The following is a 27,500-nucleotide window of genomic DNA, read 5'->3' on the forward strand; positions in this document are numbered from 1 at the left end:
CAATAATAGGGCATAGACGTTGTTGAAGCAATGCCTCCTGTATGCAAATCATGGTATTCTTGTCAACACGGGTCCGTCAATGATAGGGCAATATTAGGGCATAGACGTTGTTGAAGCAATGCCTCCTCTATGCATATCATAGTATTCTTATCAACACGGGTCCGTCAATGATAGGGCAATAATAGGGCATAGACGTTGTTGAAGCAATGCCTCCTCTATGCATATCATGGTATTCTTGTCAACACAGGTCCGTCAATGATAGGGCAATATTAGGGCATAGACGTTGTTGAAGCAATGCCTCCTCTATGCACATCATGGTATTCTTGTCAACACGGGTCCGAAAATGATAGGGCAATAGGGCAGACACGTTGTTGAAGCAATGCCTCCTCTATGCACATCATGATATTCTTGTCAACACGGGTCCGTCAATGATCGGGCAATAGGGTAGACACGTTGTGACCTCACATCGTCCTGACCTCCGGTTCCATACTCCTTGGAAGTGTGTGTAAACAGTCCCCTGCAGGACTAACAATGAATAGGTTTCATATTGAATCATAACTATTTTTAATAACAGGATCTATAGGCAGATTCTATGGATTACGGGACGTAAAAGAGAGGGGAATGGATGATCTTTATTGACGACCAGCATGTCTTTATGCGAGTAAATAAGATGCCATCACTCTGAAACCAGAACATCAATTATATCCTGCATGGGGGGCAGCGTGGCTCAGTGGCACGGTCTTTGCTTCATACCCGAAAGGTACCGAGTTCAATCACCCCCCGCTGCGTTGTATGGCCTTGAGCAAGTCACCTCGCCTTAGCTCACTTTGCGGCGCTGCTCTGCGGCTGACGCCTGGGTTATTCCAGTCTTCCTTTGGAATAGACCCTAAAGATAAATTTCCCCTTGGGGATGAATAAAGGGAATTTTATTTTTATTTATTTATTTTGTATGTAATCAGTACTCCGGACGACTGATTTCACACTTCTAATGAGATTGGAACCAATATTTTGTCAACACACAATTGTTCCCAATTGCAATGCTGTTATATTATGTGGCCCACGGTCTCCAAACGGTCTCAATGCGTAGTGGAGACGGTCACCAAAATGTGAAATAAGATTTAAGGTGATTCGAAATGCTGCTCTGTGCACGTGGCTCGTTGGTACATCGGTGTGTCGGGTGTTTTCACAAAAGTCAAGCGATGTTAAACATGGTCAGTAATCACCCAACTGAATATAGAAAGCTGGGGAAAGTGAGCCAAATCTAAATATATTACAACTAAACATTAAGAGCGAGAATCTGTTAATCGCCTTGATATCTGAGTGCGGTGAGAGAATTTGAGTTAGAGCTTTTTCAAAGGACTCAACATCGCGCTGTCCAGAGCGGAACTCGAATTCAAAAGGCCTTGTGGCCTTGAGAAAGCCACCTCTCCTCTCCCCAGCTCACTTTGCGGCGCTGCAGTGCGACTGACACGGTCTTCCCCTGGATTAGACCGTATAGATAAATTCCCCCAAGGGGATGAATAAAGTGAATTTGATTATCTTATTTTATCATTAATTGTCCGAGGTGAGAATCCTATCGTATGACCACTAAGCATAACATATTTGGTTTATTTGGTCTGTTGTAATGCTGATATGTGGTCTAGCGGTATGGCACTCGCCTTTGGATTGGAAGGTCCAGGGTTCGAATTCTTCTCTAAGCCACGCATTGTTGATTCCTTGTAAAAAAAAGCGCTTTACTCACATTCTCTCACCGTACTCAGGTGTAAAACGAGCATCTGGCAAATAACAGCGTTTACGTTGCCTCTATGTCCGAACAAAAATTGTAGTTTCGCCTAACAGGCGTCATGTCTCGTCGTAAGTTGTATTGTAAGTGTTTTTGTTGGCTTGGGACCCGTTCTAAAGCGCTTTGGCCATGCATAGATAGTGGATATTGCTCTATATGAAAAGCTCAAATTTTAAAATAGAAAATGTCTCTGATCCAAAAGTTAAAGGAATTCATTAAAACGGAAAACAATAGTGAGACTACGACGAAAATATGTCAAAGTGATGATATTATGGGATACAGTGATAAATAGTGCATAAATACAGTGCATAAATTAACCCTTTGTGTACGTGGAACTAACTGTTAGCAACGATAAACAAAACAACACAATTGGAGAGTCTGGAATTGGAACAAATTAGCATAGAACAAATACAAAGGAAACAGAGGTGGATTAAATATTGAACGTCTGCCGACGACTTACAGACAGTAGGCCAAGGATGGCGATGACGTCATCAGCACAGCAGGCTGGCAACAACGTCTGGAGGGAGGAGAGACCGTGAGTATTGTTTGGAATATGTTTGATTTTCTTTCCTTTCATAATCCCCCCCCCCCCACCCCCGCACTCTCTCTTCCCCCCCCCCCCACCCCATTTATCCCTTCTTTTTTTATACGCCAATTAGGTTTTTGAGTGCAGATGTGCGTGGTAAATAATGCATTCATTTTTTCAAAGACAAACAGACATATATGTATATATATATATATATATATATATATATATATATATATATATATATATATATATATATATATATATATGTATATATATATATATATATTATTATGATATTTACCACAATGTCGGAGTCAGTCTACATCGATGTTTCAGGCCTTTCAGCCATCGTCAGGACTGTGTTACATGAGTTTGGTTTGTTGTGTTTTGTTGCTTGTTGAAGTGGTTCCGTAGGTTTGTAGTTGATTAGTAGATGTTTTCGTCTATGTGGACAGCTGTTGTACATCTCATTTTTCGTGTTTAGTGTGGCTTCATGAGGGTGTTTGATTAAAGTATATTTTTCTTAGAAATAGGGTTGGGTGTTAACATTATTCCGTACAGCCCATGTCAAATTTTTGGCTTATAATCACAGAATTACTGGCAAATCTAAAAATTATAAAACTATTTTTACAGATTGATAGACGAGAAACTTGCAAACCTTTCGTGCGAATATGTGGTCTTGTGGTATGACACACGCTTTTGGATCGGAAGGTCCTGGGTTCGACCCTCATTCGGCGCATATTTGAGTCCTTGGAAAAGGGTCTTTACTCACATTCTCTGACCGTACTCAGGTGTAAAATAAGTACCTGGCCGTTAACAACGTTGTCTCTGTCCGAAAAAATGTAATATCGCCTAACAGATTGATGTCATGTCCCGTCCTACATGGAAAATGTTGCTGTTGGCCAGGGAACCCTTGTAAAGCGCTTTGAGCACGTTAAGTGGAAATTGCTCTATATAAAAGCTCATTTTTCTCTCTCGTAAGTTAAAGGTAATTCTATTACACGTTGACTCAAATAGTTCTTCTTCTTCTTCTTCTTCTTCTTCTTCTTCTTCTTCTTCTTCTTCTTCTTCTTCTTCTTCTTCTTCTTCTTCTTCTTATTGTGATTATTATTATTATTATTATTATTATTTATTATATATTATTATTATTATTATTATTATTATTATTATTATTATTATTATTATTATTATCATTATTATTATTATTATTATTATTATTATTATTATTATTATTATTATTATTATTATTATTATTATTATTATTATTATTATTATTTTTATTTTTATTATTATTATTATTATCCCCTAGGCCATAATGATTGGTCCTTAGATTATCTAACTATATAATAAAATGTATCGTCTGCATGCTATCACGTGAGAGCATAGATAGAACAAAGATGACGTCACTCAGGCCTTTGTTATTGTTTTTTTTTGCCATCCGCGCTTATGAGTAATGCTTACTAAACTGTATTAACCCGACTATAAACGTTCATGGATACATACAGTTTTGTGTGTTGGTCCGTTATACTTCCAGATGGCAATGTTATGAACTTCTTAGCCAATGCATACGTCTATAGATAGTGTGCACTTGGCTACGAAGTCAGGTTAATACAGTTTATTGAGAATTATTCATAAACGCGGATGGCAAAAAAACAATAACAAACACCTGAGTGACGTCCTCTTCCTTCTATCTATATAAACAGCGGGTGTCTGTGTCATCTCAAACACCAGGGCATTATGCCAGGTCATTTCACGTGGCGGGGGGAGAATCGCTATCTGGCCACCCACCCTGTTACCAAATTACATAATTCATTTGCTCGCACCTACGGACTGACTGTCTGTCTATTGTGCTGGGCCGATTTTGTTCTCTGATGGCTCAAAACATTCGTCTTGATCTATGTTAATTCCCACAGTGCTGTAGTATATAATCTATGTAAATATTGCGAGTTCTCCACTAGTAATTAAACGAAATACGCGCTCGTGTGTACTAAGCCTTTGTTTATCTACAATTATCGCGGGTTCCTCAATCGTAATGTAAGACAAAGAACTTTATTCCACAGATCTCCCTGAATAGTAACGCGTAGTGATATCATGTTTTTGTACGGCTATGTGGTTTAGTGGTATGACACTCGCTTTCGGATCGGAAGGTCCTGGGTTCGAGCCTCGCGCTCGGCGCATAGTTGAGTCCTTGGAAAAGTCTCTTTACTCACATTCTCTCACCGTACTCAGGTGTAAAATGAGTACCTGGCCGTTAACAGTGTTGTCTTTGTCCGAATAATTGTAATATCGCCTAACAGACGTCATGTCCCGTCCTAAATGTTAAATGTTGCTGTTGACCAGTGACCCCTTGTAAAGCGCTTTGAGCACATTTAGTGGATATTGCGCTATATAAAGCTCAATTTTAATTTTTAAAAAAATTTAACCCCTAATATTGGAAAATCCGATCATTTCTTTGTAAAAACGCAATCGTTGGATAATGTTTTGAACCCGTTGAGTTAAAGTTTTAGTCATTAATTGAAAGAATATTTTGGCTAATTTGATTGGCTTAGAGTTTGACAAGACGGTTGTTCGGCCATTTTGAATATTAATTTATTCATCAGCGTTGATCATCCCATCTCGTTCTAATAACGTTTTGGAGACCTCAATGGGAAAAGGTTGTCATATAAACGGATGAAATTGAGATTTCATATAGCGCAATATCCACTAAAAGTGCTCAATCCGTTTTACAAGGGGGCCGTAGCCAACAGCAACGCTTATCATGTAGTACGAGATACAAGACGGCTGTTGGGCGATATTTTATTTTTCCCCGTCAGAGAAACGATGTTATCGTCTAGGTCCTCATTTTGCACATGAGTACGATGAGAGAATAGAGAGTAGAGAGCCATGTCCAAGATATCCCAACTATGCGCCGCTCAGAGCAAGACTCTAACTCATGATCTTTCGATCTGAAGGCGATTGTGTCATGCAGACAGCTAGACCACACTATAGATAGTTCGAAGATGACGTCACTCAGGTCTTTGTTATAGTTTTTTGCCACCCGCGTTTATGAGTAATGCTGAAATGTATTAACCCGACTATAAACGTTCATGGATACACACAGTTTTGTGTGTTGGTCCGTTATAGATAGAATGCGCTTGGCCAAGGAGTTCACAACATTGCCATCCGGAATTATAACGGACCAACACACAAACTCTGTGTAACCATGAACTTTTATAGTCTGGTTAATACAGTTTAGTGAGAACAACTCACAAACGCGGATGGCAAAAACAATAACAAAGGCCTGAGTGACGTCTTCTGCATACTATCTATACTTCCGGATTGCAATGTTATGAGCTTCTTAGCCAAGCGCATACTATCTATAGCCGCTCAAAGAACGAAAAGAAATGAAACAAAGAAAAATATATAATTAGAATAATTGAAGAAAATAATGAAATCGGCCGGAAAGAGCCGGACGGCGATTTCAGTCGAGCTTTAAATGCTTGTCTTTAATCTTCTTTATTTAATTCTGGAATAAACTTTACTGACGTGGAGAATATTCTGGAATTCATGGCGACCATGGGAGACAACAAAGACAGGCAAGAAGAGAAAAGTAGGCAGGAGGGGGGGGGGGGGGTGGGGTGGGAGGGGGTAAAGAATGTCTACGATAAAAAAGGGAGGGAATATTGATATATAAAAAGGTGGGGAAGGAGTTATTTATAGTAAAAGATGGTAGGAGGGGGAGGAGGAGGAGGAGGAGGAAGAGAGAGAGTGTGTGAGAGAGAGAGAAGGAGAGAGAGAGAGAAGGAGAGAGAGAGAGAGAGAGAGAGAGAAGGGGAAAGTAGGGGGAGGGCTTAGAAATCCGAGAGAGAGAGAGAGAGAGAGAGAGAGAGAGAGAGAGAGAGAGAGAGAAAGAAGGGGTGAGAAAGAGACAAAGAAAGGAAGAGAGAGAGAGAGAGAGAGAGAGAGAGAGAGAGAGAGAGAGAAAGAGAAAGAGAGAGAGAGTGAGACAGGGAGAGGGAGACAGATAAAGAGAGGAAAGAAAGAAAGAAAAAGAGAGAGTTAGATAGATAGAGAGAGAGGGGGGAGAAAGAAAGGAAGAGAGAGAGAGAGAGAGAGATAGAAAGGGAGAGAGAGAGAGAGAAAGAGAGAGAGAGAGAGAGAGAGAGAGATACCAGACATCTGAGAGATCATATTTTAATCCCAGACATTTCCAATAAAATCCTTTGATCTCCAAGCTTTGATTTCGGGACTGACTTGAAATGCATTTTGACGTTGTTCAATGAGGAATTAGGCCGGGCAGACATCCTGGGTGTATTCTGGGATTGGCTTTGATCGTTATAGTCATGATGATGATGATGGAAATAATAATAGTAATGATCATAATAATAATAATAATAATAATAATAATAATAATAATAATAATAATAAATAATAATAATAATAATAATAATAATAATAATAATAATAATAATAATAATAATAATATGATATAAAATAATAATAATAATAATAATAATAATAATAATAATAATAATAATAATAATAATAATAATAATAATAATAATAATAATAATAATAATAATAATAATAATAATAATAATAATAATAATAATAATAATAATAATAATAATAATAATAATAATAATAATAATAAGATAATAACAACAACAATAATAATGTGGTCAAACCTCTCCACTCGAGGTCCCAAGACAACAGGAGCCATACATATATTTCAATTGACGGCTATTGTGAATTTCTTTAGAAGTTATTGTCAACTTAAGAAACGGTAGCTATTGTCCTATTTAAAACGTATCATGTCCAGGACTAAAGTCATGTTTAACAAAATGTAGCAATGACTATGAAAAATGTTTTTTTTCTCTTTTTGAGGAAAAGTTTTGTCTAAAATCAAAGCCCTATCTCCACTGAGTAAAAATGTTTTTGAATTTTGAAAATCCATTCGTAAATAAATAAGTTTTACAGTTTTAAAGGTGTCATTTATTTGGATGACCCGCAAAGAGAAAAAAAACGCGAAAATATGGGACGCTTTTTCGGCATTTTTTTTTTCGACCTTTGGTTGTATCTTGCGTAATAAGTGTGAAACTTGAAGAGCAAATTAGGATGGTGTTTTGTAAAATACGGAAAAGTACTCGTCATATTCATATGAAATTTTACAACCAAAAAGAAGAAATGTTCATGTATTACCTTGTCAGCGACAAAACCTCCACGCCCGGTAGTTTTAGAAATATTTTACTCCAAAGAGTAAAAATCTATTTTTAACGATTTTCTGGTAATTGCACGAGTTTTGTCGCTTGACATAATCTAAAATGACCTTTTTTCTAACTGTGTGCCAACTTTCAGTCATATTCAGCAATAAACAGCGTCGTAATTAATTTTTTAAAATAGCATATACGAAACGGCTTCGTCCCATATTTTGACGCGAATTCGGGCACTTCGTAAGCTAAAAAGAGGCCCAAAGATTTGTGGGGGATAGTCATTGCTACAAAATGAACGCATATTTCGTATCGTCCAATCACTCCTTCATCATACCATGTGTCAATGAGGATCACACATAGAAATCTAGTACTTGACTGTGTGATAATCACGTATACTTATTTGCAAATCGAGAGCCAATAGATGGAACAAAGTTGACGTCACTCAGGTCTTTGTTATTGTTTATTGCCATCCATGTTTATCAGTAATCCTCACTTCACTGTATAAGCCAAACTATAGATAGAACGAAGATAACGTCACTTAGGCCTTTGTTATTATATTTTGCCATCTGCGTTTGTGAGTGATTCTCACTAAACTGTATTAACACGACTATAAAAGTTCATGGTTACTCACAGTTTTGTGTGTTGGTCCGTCCGTTCTACTTCCGGATGGCAATGTTACGAGCTTCTTAGCCAAGCGCATACTATCTATAAACGTTCAACATAGTTTTGTGTGTTGGTCCGTTATACTTCCGGATGGCAATGTTATGAGCTTCTTAGCCAAGCTCATACTATCTTTAGACATTATGAGCGAGAGGATGTTTACCGACTTGACATGTTGTGACCTAGATATTAGACGTCATTTCCCCACTGCCACCTCTGTAGTTTCGTATCTTTATGTATTGTTGTCTTGGGTCGGAGTTCAAGTATTCTGTTATAGAAATTATGATGGGGGTTTCCTGAATATGTGGCTGCGTGGTCTAGTGGTTTGACACTCTGTTTCGGATCGGAATGTCCTGGGTTCGAGCCTCGCTCGGCGCAGAGTTGAGTCCTTGGAAAAGGCTCTTTACTCTCATTCTCTCACCGTACTCGTGTTGTAAAATGAGTACCTGCCAGTCAACAACGTTGTCTCTGTCCGAAAAAAAATGATTGTAATAATATCGCCTGACAGGCGTTTATCTCATCCTACATGTTAAGTGTTGCTGTTGGCCAAGGACCTCTTGTAAAGCGCTTTGAGCACGTTTAGTGGATATTGCGCTCTATTATAGAAAAGCTAAAAAGCTAAAAGCTAGATAATTTTAATTAAATGTTATGATTTTTTGTTTCTTGGGCACTCCAAAAGCGAATATTTTATGATATTGAACGGTCATGTTGACCGATCACACAACTGCCAAGAGGTTTATTGCCTGTGACAGTTAATCTAAGGAATGACGGACCCGACGACAATAATTAGACGAGGTAGATTAGACTTGATAGGCAGTTTTTCTCATCAGAAGTTGCTGCTCCTTTGAATTTCCGGTTAGAACACTGAATGAGATTATAGAATATTATGTGACTTAATATTAATAGTAATGATAATGATGATGATGATGATGATGATGATGATGATGGTGATGATGATGATGATGATAATAATAATAATAATAATAATAATAATAACACTAATAATAATAATGATAACAATAATAATAATAATAATAATAATAATAATGATAATAATAATAATAATAATAATAATAATAATAATAATAATAATAATAACAAGATAATAATAATAATAATAATAATAATAATAATAATAATAATAATAATATAATAATAATAATAATAATAATAATAATAATGATAATAATAATAATGATAATAATAATGATGATGATAAATAAATAATAATAATAATAATAATAATAATAATAATAATAATAAATAATAATAATAATAAAATAAAATATATAATAATAATAATAATAATAATAATAATAATAAAATAATAATAATAATAAATAATAAATTAATAATAAAAATAATAATAATAATAATAATAATAATAATAATAATAATAAATAATAATAATAATAAAATAATAATAATAATAATAATAATAATTAATATAATAATAATAATAATCATATCATCAATCATAATAATAATAATAATAATAATAATAATAATAAATAATAATAATAATAATAATATATAAATAATAATAATAATAATAATAATAATAATATATAATAATAATAATATAATTAATAATAATAATAAATAATAATAATATAATAATAATAATAATATAATAATAATAATAATAATAATAATAATAATAATAATAATAATAATAATAACTTTGGCGTCAGGTTCACCCCTACCCAATGTATACGTATTCTCAGGTCTGATAGCCCAAAATGTCACGTGATCATTATGATTCCATACGTAATCTCAACTCAACGCTAACTATAGAGCAGTATAATTAGGTGCCCCAAACGTAAACAATAACAAGTTGCTAGTGATTTCCGTTAGGGACCGGAATAATTTACGCACAATATAGGTCTCCCAATTTTGTAGTTTGAGTTGTAGGCAATACACTTTCAGTATTGAAAATATGTTTACATAAAATCTAACAGTTGCAGAAATAATAATATAAGGCTAAATTATTCTGAAAATCAGGCTCCGAATAATTCTCGTTTTGTTCACACCAGCGCAATAATTTGCTCTGGTCTAAAAATAGATAGACTGTAACTTTTGATAAATTTTAGAAAATTTTACCTTTTGTTCCATAAAATATCCATATCTAGACATTATTTGATGCATGATCGAGTATTTATGAATATGTGTTTCTTTTGCCACCTAACAGCCAAATTTTAAAGGTTATTTTTTTCTATTATTTACATTGGAACGTGAGCTGTCAAGACAGGAACATGTGGTTTGCCACGTGCTTCTCGACCTTTGTTTACGTTTGGGGCACCTAACTTTACTGCTCTATAGGGAATGCGATTAGCGGAAGAGTAGCGTCCCTTGATTGGACGTCACCCATAGTCTGTGACGTCACCGGCGGAAACGTTATTAGAGAGAGAACGTCTTGTTGGTTGTGCGCATGCGTCTCTCGTCCTCCTCCTTGTTGTTGTTGTTGTTGTTGTTGTTGTTCTTCTTCTTCTTCTTCTTCTTCTTCTTCTTCTTCTTCTTCTTCTTCTTATTATCATCATCATTTATTATTATTATTATTATTATTATATATTATTATTATTATTATCATCATCATTTATTATTATTATTATTATTATTATTATTATTATTATTATTATTATTATTATCATCATCATCATCATCATCATCATTATCATCATCATTATCATCATTATTACTATTTTATTATCAGACCTATATATAACTTCGTACACGTCATCAGGACATAAGAGCAGCAGTTGTCCCCCTTTGTCCCATAATTTACCTTCTATTTCCTTTGTTTGTGAAATCCTATAGATTCTATAATGAGCCCGTATCGATCCTGGGCCAGACAGAAGATTGCATCTTGGGATTGAATATTCCATCGTTCTTTAATATAATCCGTTAACTGCCGAAATCTGGAAAAACACGTATTTAAACATTTGGCCAGAAAACTCGCCCTTCAAATGTCGATCGATTTAAATGACCCTCATTTTGGCAAAAACTCTGAAGCCTGGGGCTTTAATTAAGACTTCACGAAGTCCCAGGTTTGAGAGCGTTTGTCAAAATGAGGGGTATTTAAATCGATCGATATTTGAAGGGCGAGATTTCTGGCCAAATTTTTTAATCGTGTTTTTCCAGAGTTCATACGATTAAACTGGATAATCTTTTTCTTTTTTTTCTTCAATCTTCGCCTGGCCAAAACAATGTGGAATAAATGTTTGGCCGAACATGTAATTTCCTGTCACTCTGGGCGGTACATGACTAATTCAGGGGGATAACGTAACGTGGTAGAAAAGGGAGGATGGGGGGGGGGGGGGGGGAGGAAATCAAATTATATGTTACCCACAGCTCCAGAACGGTATACTGTCGGGCTGGAAAAATGAAGAGTAAGATAAACATGAGCATTCATTTATAGAGCACGATATCCACTAAACGTGCTCAAAGCCCTTTACAAGAGGTCCTTTAGCCAACAGCAACACTTTACATGAAGGATAAGACATATTACCTGTTAGAAGACGTTATATTTTTTCCCCGACTGAAGAAACGCGAAGTAAGTTGAGAGAATGAGGGTAGAGAGCCACTTCCAAGGATTCAACTATGCGCTGCTCAGATCGGAACTCGAACACGGAAACGCTCGCTCCAAAGTCGAGTGTTATGCCACAAGATCATAATATTGTCGAATTATTCTATCTCTTACTCTCTCTCTCTCTCTCTCTCTCTCCATCTCTCTCAATCCCCCCCCCCCCTTTCTCTCTCTCTGTCTCTCTCTCTTTCTCACACACAAACACACAAATTCTCTCTTATTATTTATCTCATTCTCTTCTCTAGCACACATTTCACTCACACACTTCCCTCTCTCCATCCCTTTTAGTTTAGACATCTCTCCCACTCCCTCTCTCTCTCTCTCTCTCTCTCTCTCTCTCTCTCTCTCTCTCTCTCTTTCTCTCTCTCTCTCTCTTGATTTTCTCTCATTCTCTTCTCCATCACACATTTCTTTTTCTCTCTCTCAAATATCCCCTCTCTTATTCCTCAGATTAATTCTCTCTCTCTCCTCTCTCTCTCTCTCTCTCTCTCTCTCTCTCTCTCTCTCTTCTTCTTCTTCTTCTTCTTCTTCTTCTTCTTCTTCTTCCCCATCCCCTTCTCAATCTATCTCCATGTCTCCATCAAAACTGCCGGGAGGAATTGGATAATGAACACAGTATCGATTCCAAACTAACACGATTACGATACCAACCACGGGTTATTCCATTTAATTTGGACTGAGGCGAGTTGGCTGTTAAATCATTGCTTCCCGCTTTGTCCTTCAGAGCCAATAGGCTCATGGCTCACGGAGCCGGAGTTTACTCCCTCATTTAGGTATCATTGTGGAGAGAACCAGATTTCGACAACTGACAACAAATAAAGAACAAAAGTGTGATGTCCAAAAGCTGGTTCCAATCTCATTGGAAGTGTAAAACCACTTTTCCAGAGTACTAGACACATACATTGTGTAGTTGAGTTATTGGTTTCAGAGTGATGACATCTTATTTTCTAGTCTAAATAAATACTGGTCGTCAGAAAAGATCATCCATCCTCGCTTTTTTACGGCCCGTAATCCTAAAAATATTCCTCTACATTCTGTTGCTAAAATAGTTATGTCACCTTTTGAGTTAATCAGTAACTTATTCATTATTAACCCTTCGAAGACAGGTTACATACACATTTCCAATGAGTTTGGAACCGGAAGAGAGGAGGGTTTGATGTCATTAGTTCTCTGTTCTATTGCCGAGACACGTGACCAACCCATGACAAATATTTTTTCTTTTGACTATAGACAAGAGGGATTTCTGTTGTTCTGTTATTGACGCTATGCATTTATGTACAATACTCACAACATCCGCCAGCTGGATATAGATAGAACGAAGATGACGTCACTCATGTCTTTGTTATTGTTTTTTTGCCTTCCACTTTTATGAGTAGTTCTCACTAAACTGTATGAATCGGACTATTCATGGTTACACATAGTTTTGTGTGTTGGTCCGTTATACTTCCGGATGGCAATGTTGTGATCTTCTTACCCAAGCGCATACTATCTATAACGACAACAAAGCCATTGGGCCCATGGACCCGGATATTTTGCGGAAAGTACTTTGCGATAGACTCTCATCCTATCAAAAGGGTAGCAAGCATTTGCTATTGTCCGTTTCACGCTATAGAAACCGGGTTAAACTCTGGCCCTATGTGCCCAATGGCATCAAAGACTACTTTTATAAAATGTGACCCTTCGCCTCAAAACGGTATTATGTCGGGTTGGTTAAGATGTTGAAAATTGAATTTATATCCAGAAATATCAGTCTTGTGTTGAGTTTGTATGATTTATTGAGGAGAATGGATACCATATTGTAGGGTGCTCATGCCAACAATTTATATTTTTGACCAGTTTGACATTTAATTCAGATTGTAAGCATCTGGTTCGTTCCGACATAATACCGTTTTGAGACGATGGGTCACAAATGGTCACGGACCAATTGGGCTGACCAGCGTGGCTCAGCGGTACGGTCTTTGCTTCGTACCCGAAAGGTGAAGAGTTCGACTACCTGTCGCTGCGCTGTGTGGTCTCGAGTAAGTCACCCTCGCCATAGCTCAATTTTCGGCCCTTCACTGCGACTGACGCCTGGGTTATTCCAGTCTTCCCTTGGAATATACAATTGAGACACATTTCCTCTATAAGTTGAATAAAGGGATTTTTGTTTTTGTTTATTTTTTATTATTATAACAAGGTAGACCACCCACGTCAATTCACACTGTCCTAAATAGAGACCTAAAACGCCTTCAAAATAACAAAGAATTCAAATCAAAGGAAGACCTTTTGAACTTAGCATCCACAGCAAAAGACCGTGAACAGTGGAAGGAAGTGACACGGATGATTAGAGAGGCAGCCGAGGCGTCCCGATCGGATGATTAGGAAGCGAAAGGCCTAAAGTCAGTCAGTCATTATTTTAACGAACGCTTGTATTTTGTTACAACAAGAGGAGTTGCCCCCCCCCCCCTCCCTCCCCCCCCCCAAAGTCGAGATTCAAATCAGCCTCAAGGTGCGATGTCATCTGTTTCAAGGGCTTGCTGTATTGATAATAAATGTTAATGGAAAATCGATATGGCGTATCTATTTTCCAATGGCGATATCGAATCGATGTTAGAATAGATCGATACTTTCTGAAAAGGATGAAGTGCCCGGCTGTATCTAATCTGACGTCGTCGTCGTCATCATCATCATCATTATCATCCTCATCATCATAATTATCATCGTCGTCGTCGTAGTCATCATCATATCATCACCATCATCATCATCATCATCATCATCATCATCATCATCACCATCATCATCATCATCATCATCATCATCATCATCATCATCATCATCATCATCATCATCATCATCATCATCATCATCATCATCATTATCTTCCTCCTCCTCCTCCTCCTCCTCCTCATCATCATCATCATCTTCATCATCATCATCATCATCATCATCATCATCATCATCATCATCATCATCATCATCATCATCATCACCACCACCACCACCACCACCTCCACCCCCATCATCATCATCATCATCATCATCATCATCATCATCATCATCATCATCATCATCATTATCACCGTCATCATCACCACCACCACCACCACCACCACCTCCACCACCTCCACCACCCCACAACATCATATCCATCTTATCCGGGTTTTTTTGTTGTTGTCAATCAAAAGAATGACATAACAAACCCGAAAGCTTGTATCAAATATTTTAATATTCCCCTAGAAATCCATGATTTCTGCCTAATGACTCTTCACATATATTTTGTTCACAATGTTTTGGTTTTTCGTTTCGTTTCGTTGCCTCTACTTCTTGTCTTTAACGTCCCATTCATTATTCTGGGATTTCATGCATTCATTATTCTAGGATTCCATGCTATTCATTAATTATTCTGGGATTTCATGCAATTAATTTTTCGCATTTTTCCGAGCCTTTCCATTGATATTGTTTTCGACTGTTTGAAGAATGAAGAATTAATCTGAAATTAACACGTGGATGTATGGGGAAGGGGGTGGGGGTGGGTGGGAAGGAAAGGGGGGTGGGGTGGGGGTGGGAGGGGACATGTGACCCACGGACTCAATCCGATATGATGTTAAGATGACCCAGATGACGTAACGTGAATTTGTGACTTGTCGTCTCCAAACGGTATGTGGAAATGGGCCCATTGCGAAGTCCCAGGTTTGAGAGTTTTTGCCAAGATGAGGGTCATTTAAATAGAATGATATTTGAAGGACGAGTTTTCTGACCAAATTTGGATAGAATTGTCTTTCTAGAAATTGGAAGGAGAAAAATAGATTGGTCATTCAATTTGTTTACAATGAAGGTATTTTAGGATCAAATCGTAGCCATCGTTATGTTATAGCCTGATACTGAAATCCAAAAGGACTGGCAGTTTGACGTCATTATTTGGTTTTTGCATCGCCTAGTGAGTTGTCGTTAGTAGAGCTCATGGAAACAAGTTATTTCATTGGTTGAACTATTGAATACAACTCACAATTTGTTTTCTTTTGTGGCAAAAGACTGGCATTTTGACATCATTTTTTGGTCAGTGTCAGGCCATAACATTACGATGGCAACGATCAAATTCAGTTTATGAGAGGTCAAATATTTCCATTTTAACTGTACATATAAGGTTGCTATATAAAGGGGTGGGGGGGGGGGGGTGCAAATGTAGGTATAGATAGTATGCAGATGACGTCACTCAGGCCTTTGTTATTGTTTTTGCCATCCGCGTTTGTGAGTTGTTCTCACTAAACTGTATTAACCAGACTAAAAAAGTTCATGGTTACACAGAGTTTGTGTGTTGGTCCGTTATACTTCCGGATGGCAATGTTGTGAACTCCTTGGCCAAGCGCATTCTATCTATAGATAGTATGCGCTTGGCTAAGAAGCTCATAACATTGCCATCCGGAAGTATAACGGACCAACACACAAAACTGTGTGTACCCATGAACGTTTATAGTCAGGTTAATACAGTTCAGTGAGCATTACTCATAAACGCGGATGGCAAAAAACAATAATAAATACCAGAGTGACGTAATCTTCATTCTATCTATACAGTGTGAGCACATATCAAAGAACAGACTCCACGATACAAACACATTTTACTACTGTATTCCGAATTTTGCATCCCGCTGAATAGATGGAATGCGTTGGCTAAGAAGCTCAAAACATTGCCATCCGGAAATAGAACGAACCAACACACACACACAACTATGTGTAACCTTGAACGTATATTATAGTCTGGTTAATGAAGTTTAGTGAGAATAACTCATAAATATGGATGGTAAAAATCAATAACAAATACCTGAGTGACGTCATCTTCGTTCTATCTATACCTACTTTTGCACCCCCCCCCCCCTTCTTGTGTGTATTGTTGAGAGAGTCCAACGCGGAAAAAATGGTTTGTGGAATATCAAAAATTGGATTCAATAGTCTGATGTCACGTCGCCCAGCAACGGCGAGCAGCTTGCTTCTAAACAAAGAAAATCGGCACTTTTTATTCTTCATTCTGGCGAGAAATTTTCATATGGCATGTGATAAGAATGTGTAAAAGTCAAAACATGATCAGATTTATGATGTTTTTCTCCTCTGGATACGCTTTTATGCTCGTCGGAGAAATATTTCATAAGGGCGTCCGCCATTGTTCCGATAGTTTCGAGCCAGTTACTAAATTACCATGCGTCATTACGAGGGAAGTGACGTCATGACTGTTGAAGAGTTTTGATACAGATCGATTGCATGGAGATTAGTTCTCTCGCCAACCAAAACCTGATGGTTTGTAATTAAAACATGATGATGATGATGATGGTGATGGTGATGATGATGATGATGGTGATGATGATGATGATGATGATGATGATGATGATGATGATGATGATGATGATGATGATATTGTCTAGTTTCCTCCGATAAAGCGATTTCTCAATGAACCGATGACTGTATTTTAAGTAGTATTTATTGAGAGATGAAGATACGAAGTGGTGTGTTTAGTAAGGTATGTACACATAACAATTCCATTATAGATGTGTTGTTGTGTGTGTTAAACGGCAGAACACACGCACACACATTATGATATAATAGCCTCATAAATCTATCGTTTGCGTCATATAATGGCTTTTGTTTTATTGAGTCCTTGCACGTGCACTTAGAAGAAAATAATCTTTCACGAAATCTCTTTCTCTCTCTATCTCTCTTTATCCTCCCCCCTCACTCTTTCTCTCTCTCTCTCTCTTTCTCTCTCTCTCTCTCTTTTTCTCTCCCTCTCTCTCTTTCTATCTCTATCTCTCTATACCCCCCCCTCTCTCTCTCTCTCTCTTTACCTCTCTCTCTCTCTACCTCTCTCACACACTCTCTCTCTCTCTCTCTCTCTCTCTCTCTCTCTCTCCTCTTCTTTTCTCTTCTCTTCTTGTGCGGCTATGTGGTCTAGTGGTATGACACTCGCTTTCGGATCGAAAGGTCCTGGGTTCGAGTCTCGCTCGGAGCATAGTTGAGTTCTTGGAATAGGCTCTTTACTCACATTCTCTCACCGTACTCAAGTGTAAATTGAGTACCTGGCAATTGATAGATTTGTTTCTGTCGGGGAAAAATTGTAATATCCCCTAATAGGCGTCATGTCTTGTTCTACATGTTACGTGTTGTAATTAGTCAGTGACCCTTTATAAAGTGCTTTGAGCACGTTTAGTGGATATTGCGCTATATAAAAGCTCTAGTTTTTTTTTCTTCGCCCCCCCCCTCTCACTCTCTCTCTTTCTCCCCCTATCTCTCCCTCTCTCTCACTCTCTCACTCTCTCACTCTCAATCTCTCTCTCTCTCTCTCTCTCTCTCTCTCTCTCTCTCTCTCTCTTTCTCGAAGCAAAGACCGTACCGCTAAGTCACGCTGCCCCCTGAACCGTGTAAAAAAAACAAAACAACCCCCCCCCCCCTCACCCCCCGCCTGGATATAGCCTTGAGCGATGAATGAACGAATTATTGATGCAATGTTTATACATTTGACTTAAATGTAACCACTACTTATATTCTACATCAAGGGCGATTCTCAAAGGGTAACGAAAGGGGAAGTAACTCTCAAGGGGAAGTGTATTGCTACTGATTGGGACATCCACTTCCGTTCCATTTGGCACCAGACTTCCGGCTTGCTGTCATGGTGTGAATGGTAAGACACTATCGACCGGGCTGTTTCGATTGAAATTACTGCCTGGCACATATTTATGCTATGCGCTTAGGTAATATACTCACAACATTCCGCCAGCCAGATGTAACGTACTATCACACGAATCTGTATGTAACCATTACCGGATATAGATAGTTTGCGCTTGACTAAGAAACTCACAACATTGCCATCCGGAAATTGAACGGACCAACAAACAGAAGTATGTGTAACCTTGAACTATTATAGTCTGGTTAATACAGTTTAGTGAGAATTACTCATAAACATGGATGGCAAAAAAACAATAACAAAGACCTGAGTGACGTTCTGTCTATAAATCGAATGAAGTTGATGTCACTCTGGTCTTTGTTATTGTTTTTTGCCATCCACGTTTATGAGTAATGCTCACTGAACTGTACTAACCAGACTATAAACGTTCATGGATACACACAGTTTTGTGTTTTGGTCCGTTATACTTCCGGATGGCAATGTTGTGAGCTTCTTAGCCAAGCGCATACTATCTATAGGTGGCCAAAGGTGTGTTTGAGATTTGTATCTTTATTACAACTGACTGACGTGAAGTATCAAACATTCCTGTTATTTTTGATAGAATTATGATGTAGAATTACGTGTTTCCATGTATCTCTATAACCATTCACTTCTATGTTACGAATTCCAAATTTTACGCACACTTTCGGATAAATGTGACCCATCGTCTCAAAACGGTATTATGGGGCGGTTTGGGTCTTTTCTAAAAAAAATTTAATTACCTATATTGGGCGGTTTTAATCATTCTGTATCATCAATATAGGTTAAAAAACAACATTTATGGTGAAAAATTTTAATTATCTGTGTTGATACCCATTTTGCGATCTAATTTGGGGTCTGACATCAAAAAATATAACAATCTTGTGGCAAACGTTCCACAAAAACTAATGAAGGAATGACCTCCATATTCTTCCCTCTTGTCAACATTGTACCATAGTATGTCACCATAGAGAGATTTTACGGCTTTAGCTTATGGAATTTTTATTGGATCATTACAAAGTTGAGAATCAAAATGTTATGACAAAATTGATGTAAAAAATTCAGATTTAGGATTATAATTTAAAATTCACAAATCTTATCTAAAATATCTCTCTATGGTGACATAATACATTATCTCTGTGATAACTGTGGAAAATTTTCAGACAATTTCATTGAATAGATTCTGAGAAACGTTTGACACAGTCTTCCATACCCTTAGAAAAATGACATATTGAGAAAATAGCAAAATGGCGTCCCGTTTTTCACACATTTCTTACTACCTGTACCATTTTCGACTGTGTATTTCGTGCCTTTATAGTCTACTTTAAGAATTTGGACTTCAATTATATTATTTCTAAGATAATAAAATATCATTTTCCACCAAAATCTCAAAATCAAATTTTTGAAGGATTTTCCTAATAATTAGACCCAAACCGCCCCTTATGTCGGAACGAACCAGATGCTTAAAATCCGGCTTTAATGTTAAACTGGTCAAAATTATAAACTGTTGACATTAGCACCCTAAAATATAGTATCCATTCTCCTCAAGAAATCGTATAAACTCGACACAAGTCTGATATTTCTGGCTATAAATTCAATTTTCAACATCTTAACATAATACTGTTTTGAGGCGAAGGGTCACAAATAACAATGTGACATTGAATGTACGTTTCAATAATATAATAATATACGAAAACGGAAAATATGGATTTTTCGGGTTTCCTCTTTATCTACAAAATAGGATGTATAAAACACTACAGCACAGACGAATGAGATAATGTGGTAGTGGCATTTGAAATGTTTTGTTTATTCATCTTAACAACGCCACTACCACATTATCTCATTCGCCTGTAATGTTTTATTCATCCTTTTTTGTTGATAAAGGGAAAACGTTAAACGTCCATATAATCATCATATTATCTACAGGGAATGAGATTAGCGGAAGAGTAGCGTCCCTTGATTGAACGTCACCTTACAGAGAGAACGTCAAAATGGTTTTGCGCATGCGTCTCTCTCGTCCTCACTTTCGGTGAAGTGTCTCATACCGCCTTTCACCGGAAGCGAGGACGAGAGACGCATGCGCACAACCAACATGACGTTCTCTCTCAAATAACTTTTTCGCCGGTGATGTCCAATCAAGGGACGCTACTCTTCCGCTAATCTCATTCCCTACATCCGTATATTAAATTGAAGCTTACATTCAATTTCACGTTGTTATTTATTTCTTCAAGCTTCGAGTAGCAACATTTACATCGGGGAATTGGGTGAAATGTGTAGCTGCCATATTTTCCCCACCACTGTGTCACAAAAACCAGTCGATTTTAAAAAGATAAAAATAACATGAATCTTTCGCCATATCTAGTTGTTCTAAGTTTTGTTTCAATGAGTTAATTCATCTTTTAACCACTTCACTGAGTTAACTGATTCAGATTTTTGCTACTGTTCAAAAATTGGAAAAAAATGTATTAAAAATGAGCATGTACATAAATCGTTTTATTCAACTATCAGTAACGTGTAAAAATATAAAAACATTAGGTATTATAATTTGTCTCAGAAAAATGTAATAAATAGGCATGGGGTAAAAGTAACCCCGTGTAAACTACGGATATAGTCGGTGTGCGGCTATGTGGTCTAGTGGTATGACACTCGCTTTCGGATCGGAAGGTCCTGGGTTCGAGCCTCGCGCTCGGCATATAGTTGAGTCCTTGGAAAAGGCTCTTTACTCGCATTCTCTCACCGTACTCAGGTGTAAAATGAGTACCTGGCCGTTGACAGCGTTGTCTTTGTCCGAAAAATTGTAATATCGACTAACAGCCGTTATGCCCCGTCCTACATGTTAAATGTTGCTGTTGACCAGGGACAAATGTAAAGCGCTTTGAGCACATTTAATGGATATTGCGCAAAAAGCTCTTTTTTTTAAGATTGAGTGAGTTAACCCAGTTTTACAGGATTCGCCATTTGTTGTATCACAGTGTAAAAGATATTGATGAATTTTGATTTATTATCCTATCTACTTCATAGATGGAACAAAATTAACGTCACTCAGCACTTTGTTATTGCTTTAGCCAGCCATTTTTATGAGTATCTAGTTCTCGCTATATTCTATCAATCAGACTATAGATAGATCGAAGTTGACGTCATTCCGGCATTTGTTATTGTTTTTTGCCATCCGCGTTTATGAGTAATTCTCACTACACTGTATTAACCAGACTATAAAAGTACATGTTTACACACAGTTTTGTGTGTTGGTCCGTTATACTTCCGGATGGCAATGTTGTGAGCGTCTTAGCCAAGCGCATACTATCTTTAAACGTTTAAGATCTCACATAATTTTGTGTGTTAGTCTGTTATATCCGGATGGTGAAATGTTGTGAACTTTTTGATTAAACACATAGCATCTATAGCATGTTAATAATAATAATAATAATAATAATAATAATAATAATAATAATAATAATAATAATAATAATAATAATAATAATAATAATAATAATAATAATAATAATAATAATAATAATAATAATAATAATAATGAAAACAAGAATTGTATTCCTATCTCTCTATTCCTGTTTACTATATTTAGTTCACTCCAACACATTACTTGATAAAACGTAAGGTCATCACATAATACTCATACTTCTGTTGCTCGTGCCAGTTATTATGTATGATGCTTCTTACCAGTGAGTCGTTATCAAGGGAAGGGACGTAATCCAAGAAATTGGTAATGCTATTAAGTTACACAAAGGTTATTTCCACTGTTTATAGTTCGCTTGTGGTTTGACAGTGGACTAGGGTGATCTTAAAAATGTGTTTTGTTTTATCTAATTTAATAAATAAAAACTTATAAAATCGCTTTTTTTCCCTTCTCTCTTTATTATTTATTCATGTGTTTGTTTAATTGCCGGTCTCTTTTGAGTAGGAGAATGTCATATCAAGTTAAGATGTCTTACGCGAGATTACATTATCGAATCTTATCCTTTATGAAAAAAAATTCTGTTTTCTTTTTTGTTTCTTTTTTTTTTTTTAAAAAGTTTTTGCGTTTGTTTCCTGGTTTATGTTTGGTTGCTGGCGACGTGTAGTTATATGCAGGTCTGACATCCGAGCCCATTTATGGGCCTAGTTAAACATTGTTGTAAAAGTCAAAACATGATCAGATTTTTAATGTTTTTCTCCTCTGGATACACTTTTATGATCGTCCGAGAAATATTTCTTAAGGGCGTCCGCCATTGTTCCGATAGATGACAGCCAGTTACTAAGTTAGTATGCGTCAGTACGAGAGAAGTGACGTCATGACTGTTGAAGCGTATTGCCGCAAGCCATGAAAAGTAATTCCTCGCTTCGCCTCTTTGGAGAAATACTTGTAAATGTTTTGTATGCGTAATCCATATTGTTATGAGTTTTTTTTATGAATGTAGAAATCACAACAGGAAGCTACGCCTCTGGCTTTCAACTATTAAAATGTAACAATTGTTTATGTCGAGCGTGTGCAGGCTTCGAAAACAATAAACTTTCGACTACATTCAGGAAAGACACCGATCGATGTGTGTGTGTGTATGTGTGTGTGTGTGTGAGAGAGAGAGTGCGTGTGAGTATATATATATATATATATATATATATATATATATATATATATATAAGCATTTCAAGTATAATTATTATTGTTTAACTTCTGCAGTACTGTTTATGTCACTAGGACTTCTACGGCAAGTCGTGTGTGTAATCGTTATTGTTGTTTATGATTGTGTGTTGTTTTTTCATACTTCCTGTGATGTTTTGGTGTCGAGACTATTATGGTGGTTTGAGGTTGCATCAAGGAATTTACCCAATGGAAACCGTACAGTGCTCTTATTGGCTAACCAACCAGCGGCCTCGATGAGAAAAATATCCGCCATTGAGACGTTGGCTGGGAATCTCGTTACTATAGTAAACAAGCGCTGATCGGCCGTTCATGAAATCTAAGAAATAACTTCCTGCTCGCTCGTTTAACTCAAAATTATTCAAAACGATGTCTCTAAAATAATATAAATGTGACTTCTTAAGGTTTTCTTCACGGTCAAAACCACACAACATTCTATTAATGATTACATCCTAGGCAAAAAGGAATATTGACCACCATTACCACTTCATCACCAGTGATAGTGATGATGATGTGGTGGTGGTGGTTGTAGTAGTAGCTGTATTTATGATTATATGGTGGTGGTTGCAGTAGTAGTGGTCGTGATGATGATGTGGTTGTGGTGGTTGTAGTAGTAGTGTTTATGGTAATGATATGGTGGTGGTGGTGGTAGTAGTAGTAGTAGTAGTAGTAGTAGTAGTAGTAGTAGTAGTAGTAGTAGTAGTAGTAGTAGTAGTAGTAGTAATGATGATGATATGGTGGTGGTGATTGCAGTAGTAATGGTAGTGATGACGATGTGGTTGTGGTGGTTGTAGTAGTAGTGGTAGTCATGATATTGTGGTGGTGGTGGTTGTAATAGTAGAGGTAGTGATGCTGATGTGGTGGTGGCTGTTGTAATAGTGGTGGTAGTGATAATGATATGGTGGTGGTGGTGGTTGCAGTAGTGGTAGTGATGACGATGTGGTTGTGGTGGTATAGTTGTAGTGGTAGTGATAATGATGTGGTGCTGGTGGTTGTAGTAGTAGTGGTAATGATGATATTGTGGTGGTGGTTGTAGTAGTAGTGGTAGTGATGATGATGGAGTGGTGGTGATTGTAGTAGTGATGATGATGGAGTGGTGGTGTAGTAGTAGTGGTAGTGATAATGATATAGTGGTGGTGGTTGTAGTAGTTGTGGTAGTGATGAAGTGGTAATGGTGGTTGTAGTAGTAGTGACGGTGACGATGTGGTGGTTGGAAAAACATTATAGGTTATTATAATACACGATTACACACATTCTCTAACTTCATTTTTTGACACCTTTATTGAAGCATAAATATACGCAACAGTTCTGAACCATTTTATTGTGGCTTTTGATATTGTTTGTTGTTTTTCTTGTGTCGTTATGTTGACATAGAGACCGAATGAATGGTAATGCTTACATTCCCAGCCCAAGATAAAATGGCGCTGAATGCTTTCATTGGTGGACACTTTTTAGGCTCCGTCCGTATTCTCATTCGTTTAATTCTATGGGTTGCATGCAATGTGGAAGTGGAAGTGAAAGTAGACTGTTGTGTTTTTCGTATTTTTCTAGATTCGTGTTTATATATAAGCAGGTCCGATAACCGAATGCAATTGTTTTGTTTTTTTATAACATTGTTGTAGAGGGCAAAATATTGAGCTGGTTTGACAGTATTTTCATAACAACAATAATACCACAACAATTTGGGTGATAAGACCTGCAAATAAGTACACGTCGATACCGGCCCATATCATGTGGTTGGAGTACTCTATCCCCTATCCACTGACCTATCACCCCCCCCCAACACACACACACACACACACACACACACACACACACCCATCTTCCACCACAGACCCCCCGTTACCAGAAATGACAAGCCATAACCATCAAGTCATTATCGATCCCTTTTCGTGTCCATCTTAATTAAATTCTACCTCACCCCCCCCCCCCCCCCCCCCAGAAATGTCTTTCCCGTGGAAACCAAAACAACATATTTATCCAGTTTTGGCCATAAAAAATGTTTTCATCGACCATCAATGGATTCAAATGACCTTCAACTTGTCAAAAACTCTCAAACCTGGGAGTTCAAAGAAGTCTTAGGTTTGAAAGTTCTTGACAAGTTGAGAAGGTTATATTAAGGTATGTTTGTTGGTTTTTTAATAATACAAATGCGTTCTGGCCAAAATGTACAAAATGTGTTTAGCCAGAGATTGTCCAAGCTGGCAATCAGCGTGACCGTCAGATTTCTATAATCTTCTTAGTCAAGGCGAGCCTCTGATAATGACAAGATTGACAATTAAATCATTAGCGTGTTATCATCATTCCCGCTACAAGTCGGTATGACTCGTGTAATTGGGACACGCTTGTGTCGTGTAATTGGGACACGCTTGTGTCGTGTAATTGGGACACGCTTGTGTCGTGTAATTGGGACACGCTTGTGTCGTGTAATTGGGACACGCTTGTGTCGTGTAATTGGGACACGCTTGTGTCGTGTAATTGGGACACGCTTGTGTCGTGTAATTGGGACACGCTTGTGTCGTGTAATTGGGACACGCTTGTGTTGTGTGCTGATGGGCCGGCAACCCTGATAATCGGGAGGAATGCGCTATTAAATAAGTATAGATAGAACGAAGTTGACGGCACTCAGGTCTTTGTTACTAGGTCTTTTTTAACCATCCATATTTATGAGTAATTCTCACTAAACTGTATAGATGCTGTGCGCTTGGCTAAGAAACTCACAACATCTCCCACCAAAAACAACCTATCACCCCCCCCCCACACACACACACACACATCTCCCACCACACACAACCCGTTACCATGACAAGCCGTAGACGTCAAATCATCATCGTGCGGCTCTGTGGTCTAGTGGTATGACACTCGCTTTCGGATCGGAAGGTCCTGGGTTCGAGCCTCGCTCGTCGCATAGTTGAGTACTTGGAGAAGGCTCTTTACTCACATTCTCTCACTGTACACAGGTGTATAATGAGTACCTGGCCGTTAACAGCGCTGTCTCTGTGTCCCAAAAAATGTAATATCGCCTAACAGGCGTCATGTCTCGTACTACATGTTACGTGTTGATGTTGGCCAGGGACCCCTTGTAAAACGCTTTGAGCTTTGTAATTGGTTGTCGGGGACATTTTATGTGGCTGACGGATGTTGTGAGTAATTCACTTAATCGCACAGCATCAACACACTAACACACACATACCATTCACTAGTACCGTATCTACTGCTGCATCACAACACAGAGAAAGTAACTGTAATCTCTGTACTCATCCTTTCTCCACTAAGAATTCCTTATCTCTCCCCCCCCCCCCTCCCTTGATGTTGTAATCACAACAGGTGAACACAGCCATCATCTATCGGTCTGGTACCATTTCTGTGGCAGGATCCATAGGGCAGGTGGAAACAGCAGCACTCTGCTGATGCTCTTATAGGTGCTGTGCGCTTGGTTAAGAAACTCACAACATTGTCATCCGGAAGTAAACCCGGACCAACAAACAAAACTATGTGTAACCTTAAATGTTTATAGTCTGTTTAATACAGTTCAGCGAGAATTACTCAGAAACATGGATGACAACAAGCAATGACAAAGACCTGAACGACGTCACTTTCCTTCTATCTATATCCTCCCTCTCCTCGTCTTTCTTTCTTTTCCTCTCTCTCTCTCCCTCTTTCTCCCTCTCCTGTTTCTCTCCCTCTCTCACACTCAAATCTTTCTCTCTCAGTCACTCGCGATTTGTCTGTCTCTTGACAGTCTCTCTGTCTCTCGTCTTGTCATCTCTCTCTCTGCCTTATCTCTCTCTCTCCCCTATCTCTATCTCTCTCTCCGCTATCTCTCTCTCTCTCCTATCTCTCTCTCCCCTATCTATCTATCTCTCTCCCCTATCTCTCTCCCTCTCTCTCTCTCTCTCTCTCTCTCTCCTCCTCCTCCTCCTCCCTTTAGGTCCCAGGTTTTATTGACTTAATCTAAGTTTATGGTTGTCTATTTCTCCATCCCACCCCCCCCCCCCTCCCACAGACATGCCCGTCTATATACGCCATTATTGTGTGGAGTTGTCTTTCTAACAAGCTAATGATTTATTCTATTTAGATTTTTAAAACTACAAAACCGAATGTGTGAATCGTGCCTCAAGCTGGTGTTATGTCTAGATGGGATAGCAGCTGGAAATTGAAATTAAATTCAAAAACATGAAACTTGTGATTTTCAAGAGTCATGAGGCCCATAGAGCTGGAGTTTATCCCCGGTTACTATCGCGTGAAACGGACAATAGCAATTGCTTGCTACCCTTTGGATATGACGCTAGTCTATCGCAAAGTACTTTCTACCAGATCTAACAGACCCAACTACCCAATTACTGCTGGGTGGACAGGGGGGCCAGTTTAAAAAATTCTCAACTGCACCCGGGATCGATTTCGGTCCCTTTCCATGTGAAGCGAATGCTCTACCAACTGAGTTTAA

The 27,500-nt window shown here is 37.9% G+C and overlaps 1 protein-coding gene across 5 annotated transcripts in view; it reads left to right on the top strand.

The window, feature by feature from the left end:
- LOC144978086 (tumor protein p53-inducible protein 11-like) overlaps positions 1-27,500 on the top strand; it is a 275,092-nt gene that overhangs the window by 175,924 nt on the left and 71,668 nt on the right. For 2 of the 5 annotated variants that reach the window (XR_013646460.1, XM_078923646.1), the window contains exon 2: positions 1,986-2,318. The exons of 2 other annotated variants lie outside the window; for them this stretch is intronic. Coding sequence is in view for 1 of the 3 variants with exons in the window: in XM_078923646.1 (XP_078779772.1) it covers positions 2,260-2,318 (59 nt within the window). In the remaining 2 variants the exon portion in view is untranslated. Of the gene's footprint in view, positions 1-1,985; positions 2,319-27,500 lie in introns of those variants that run through there. One more of the 5 variants, XR_013646459.1, reaches the window with a different exon arrangement.

This window comes from Berghia stephanieae, chromosome 8, assembly GCF_034508935.2.
Source record: "Berghia stephanieae isolate SIO BIC M18660-M18661 chromosome 8, UCSD_Bste_1.3, whole genome shotgun sequence".
Lineage (NCBI taxonomy): Eukaryota > Metazoa > Mollusca > Gastropoda > Nudibranchia > Aeolidiidae > Berghia > Berghia stephanieae.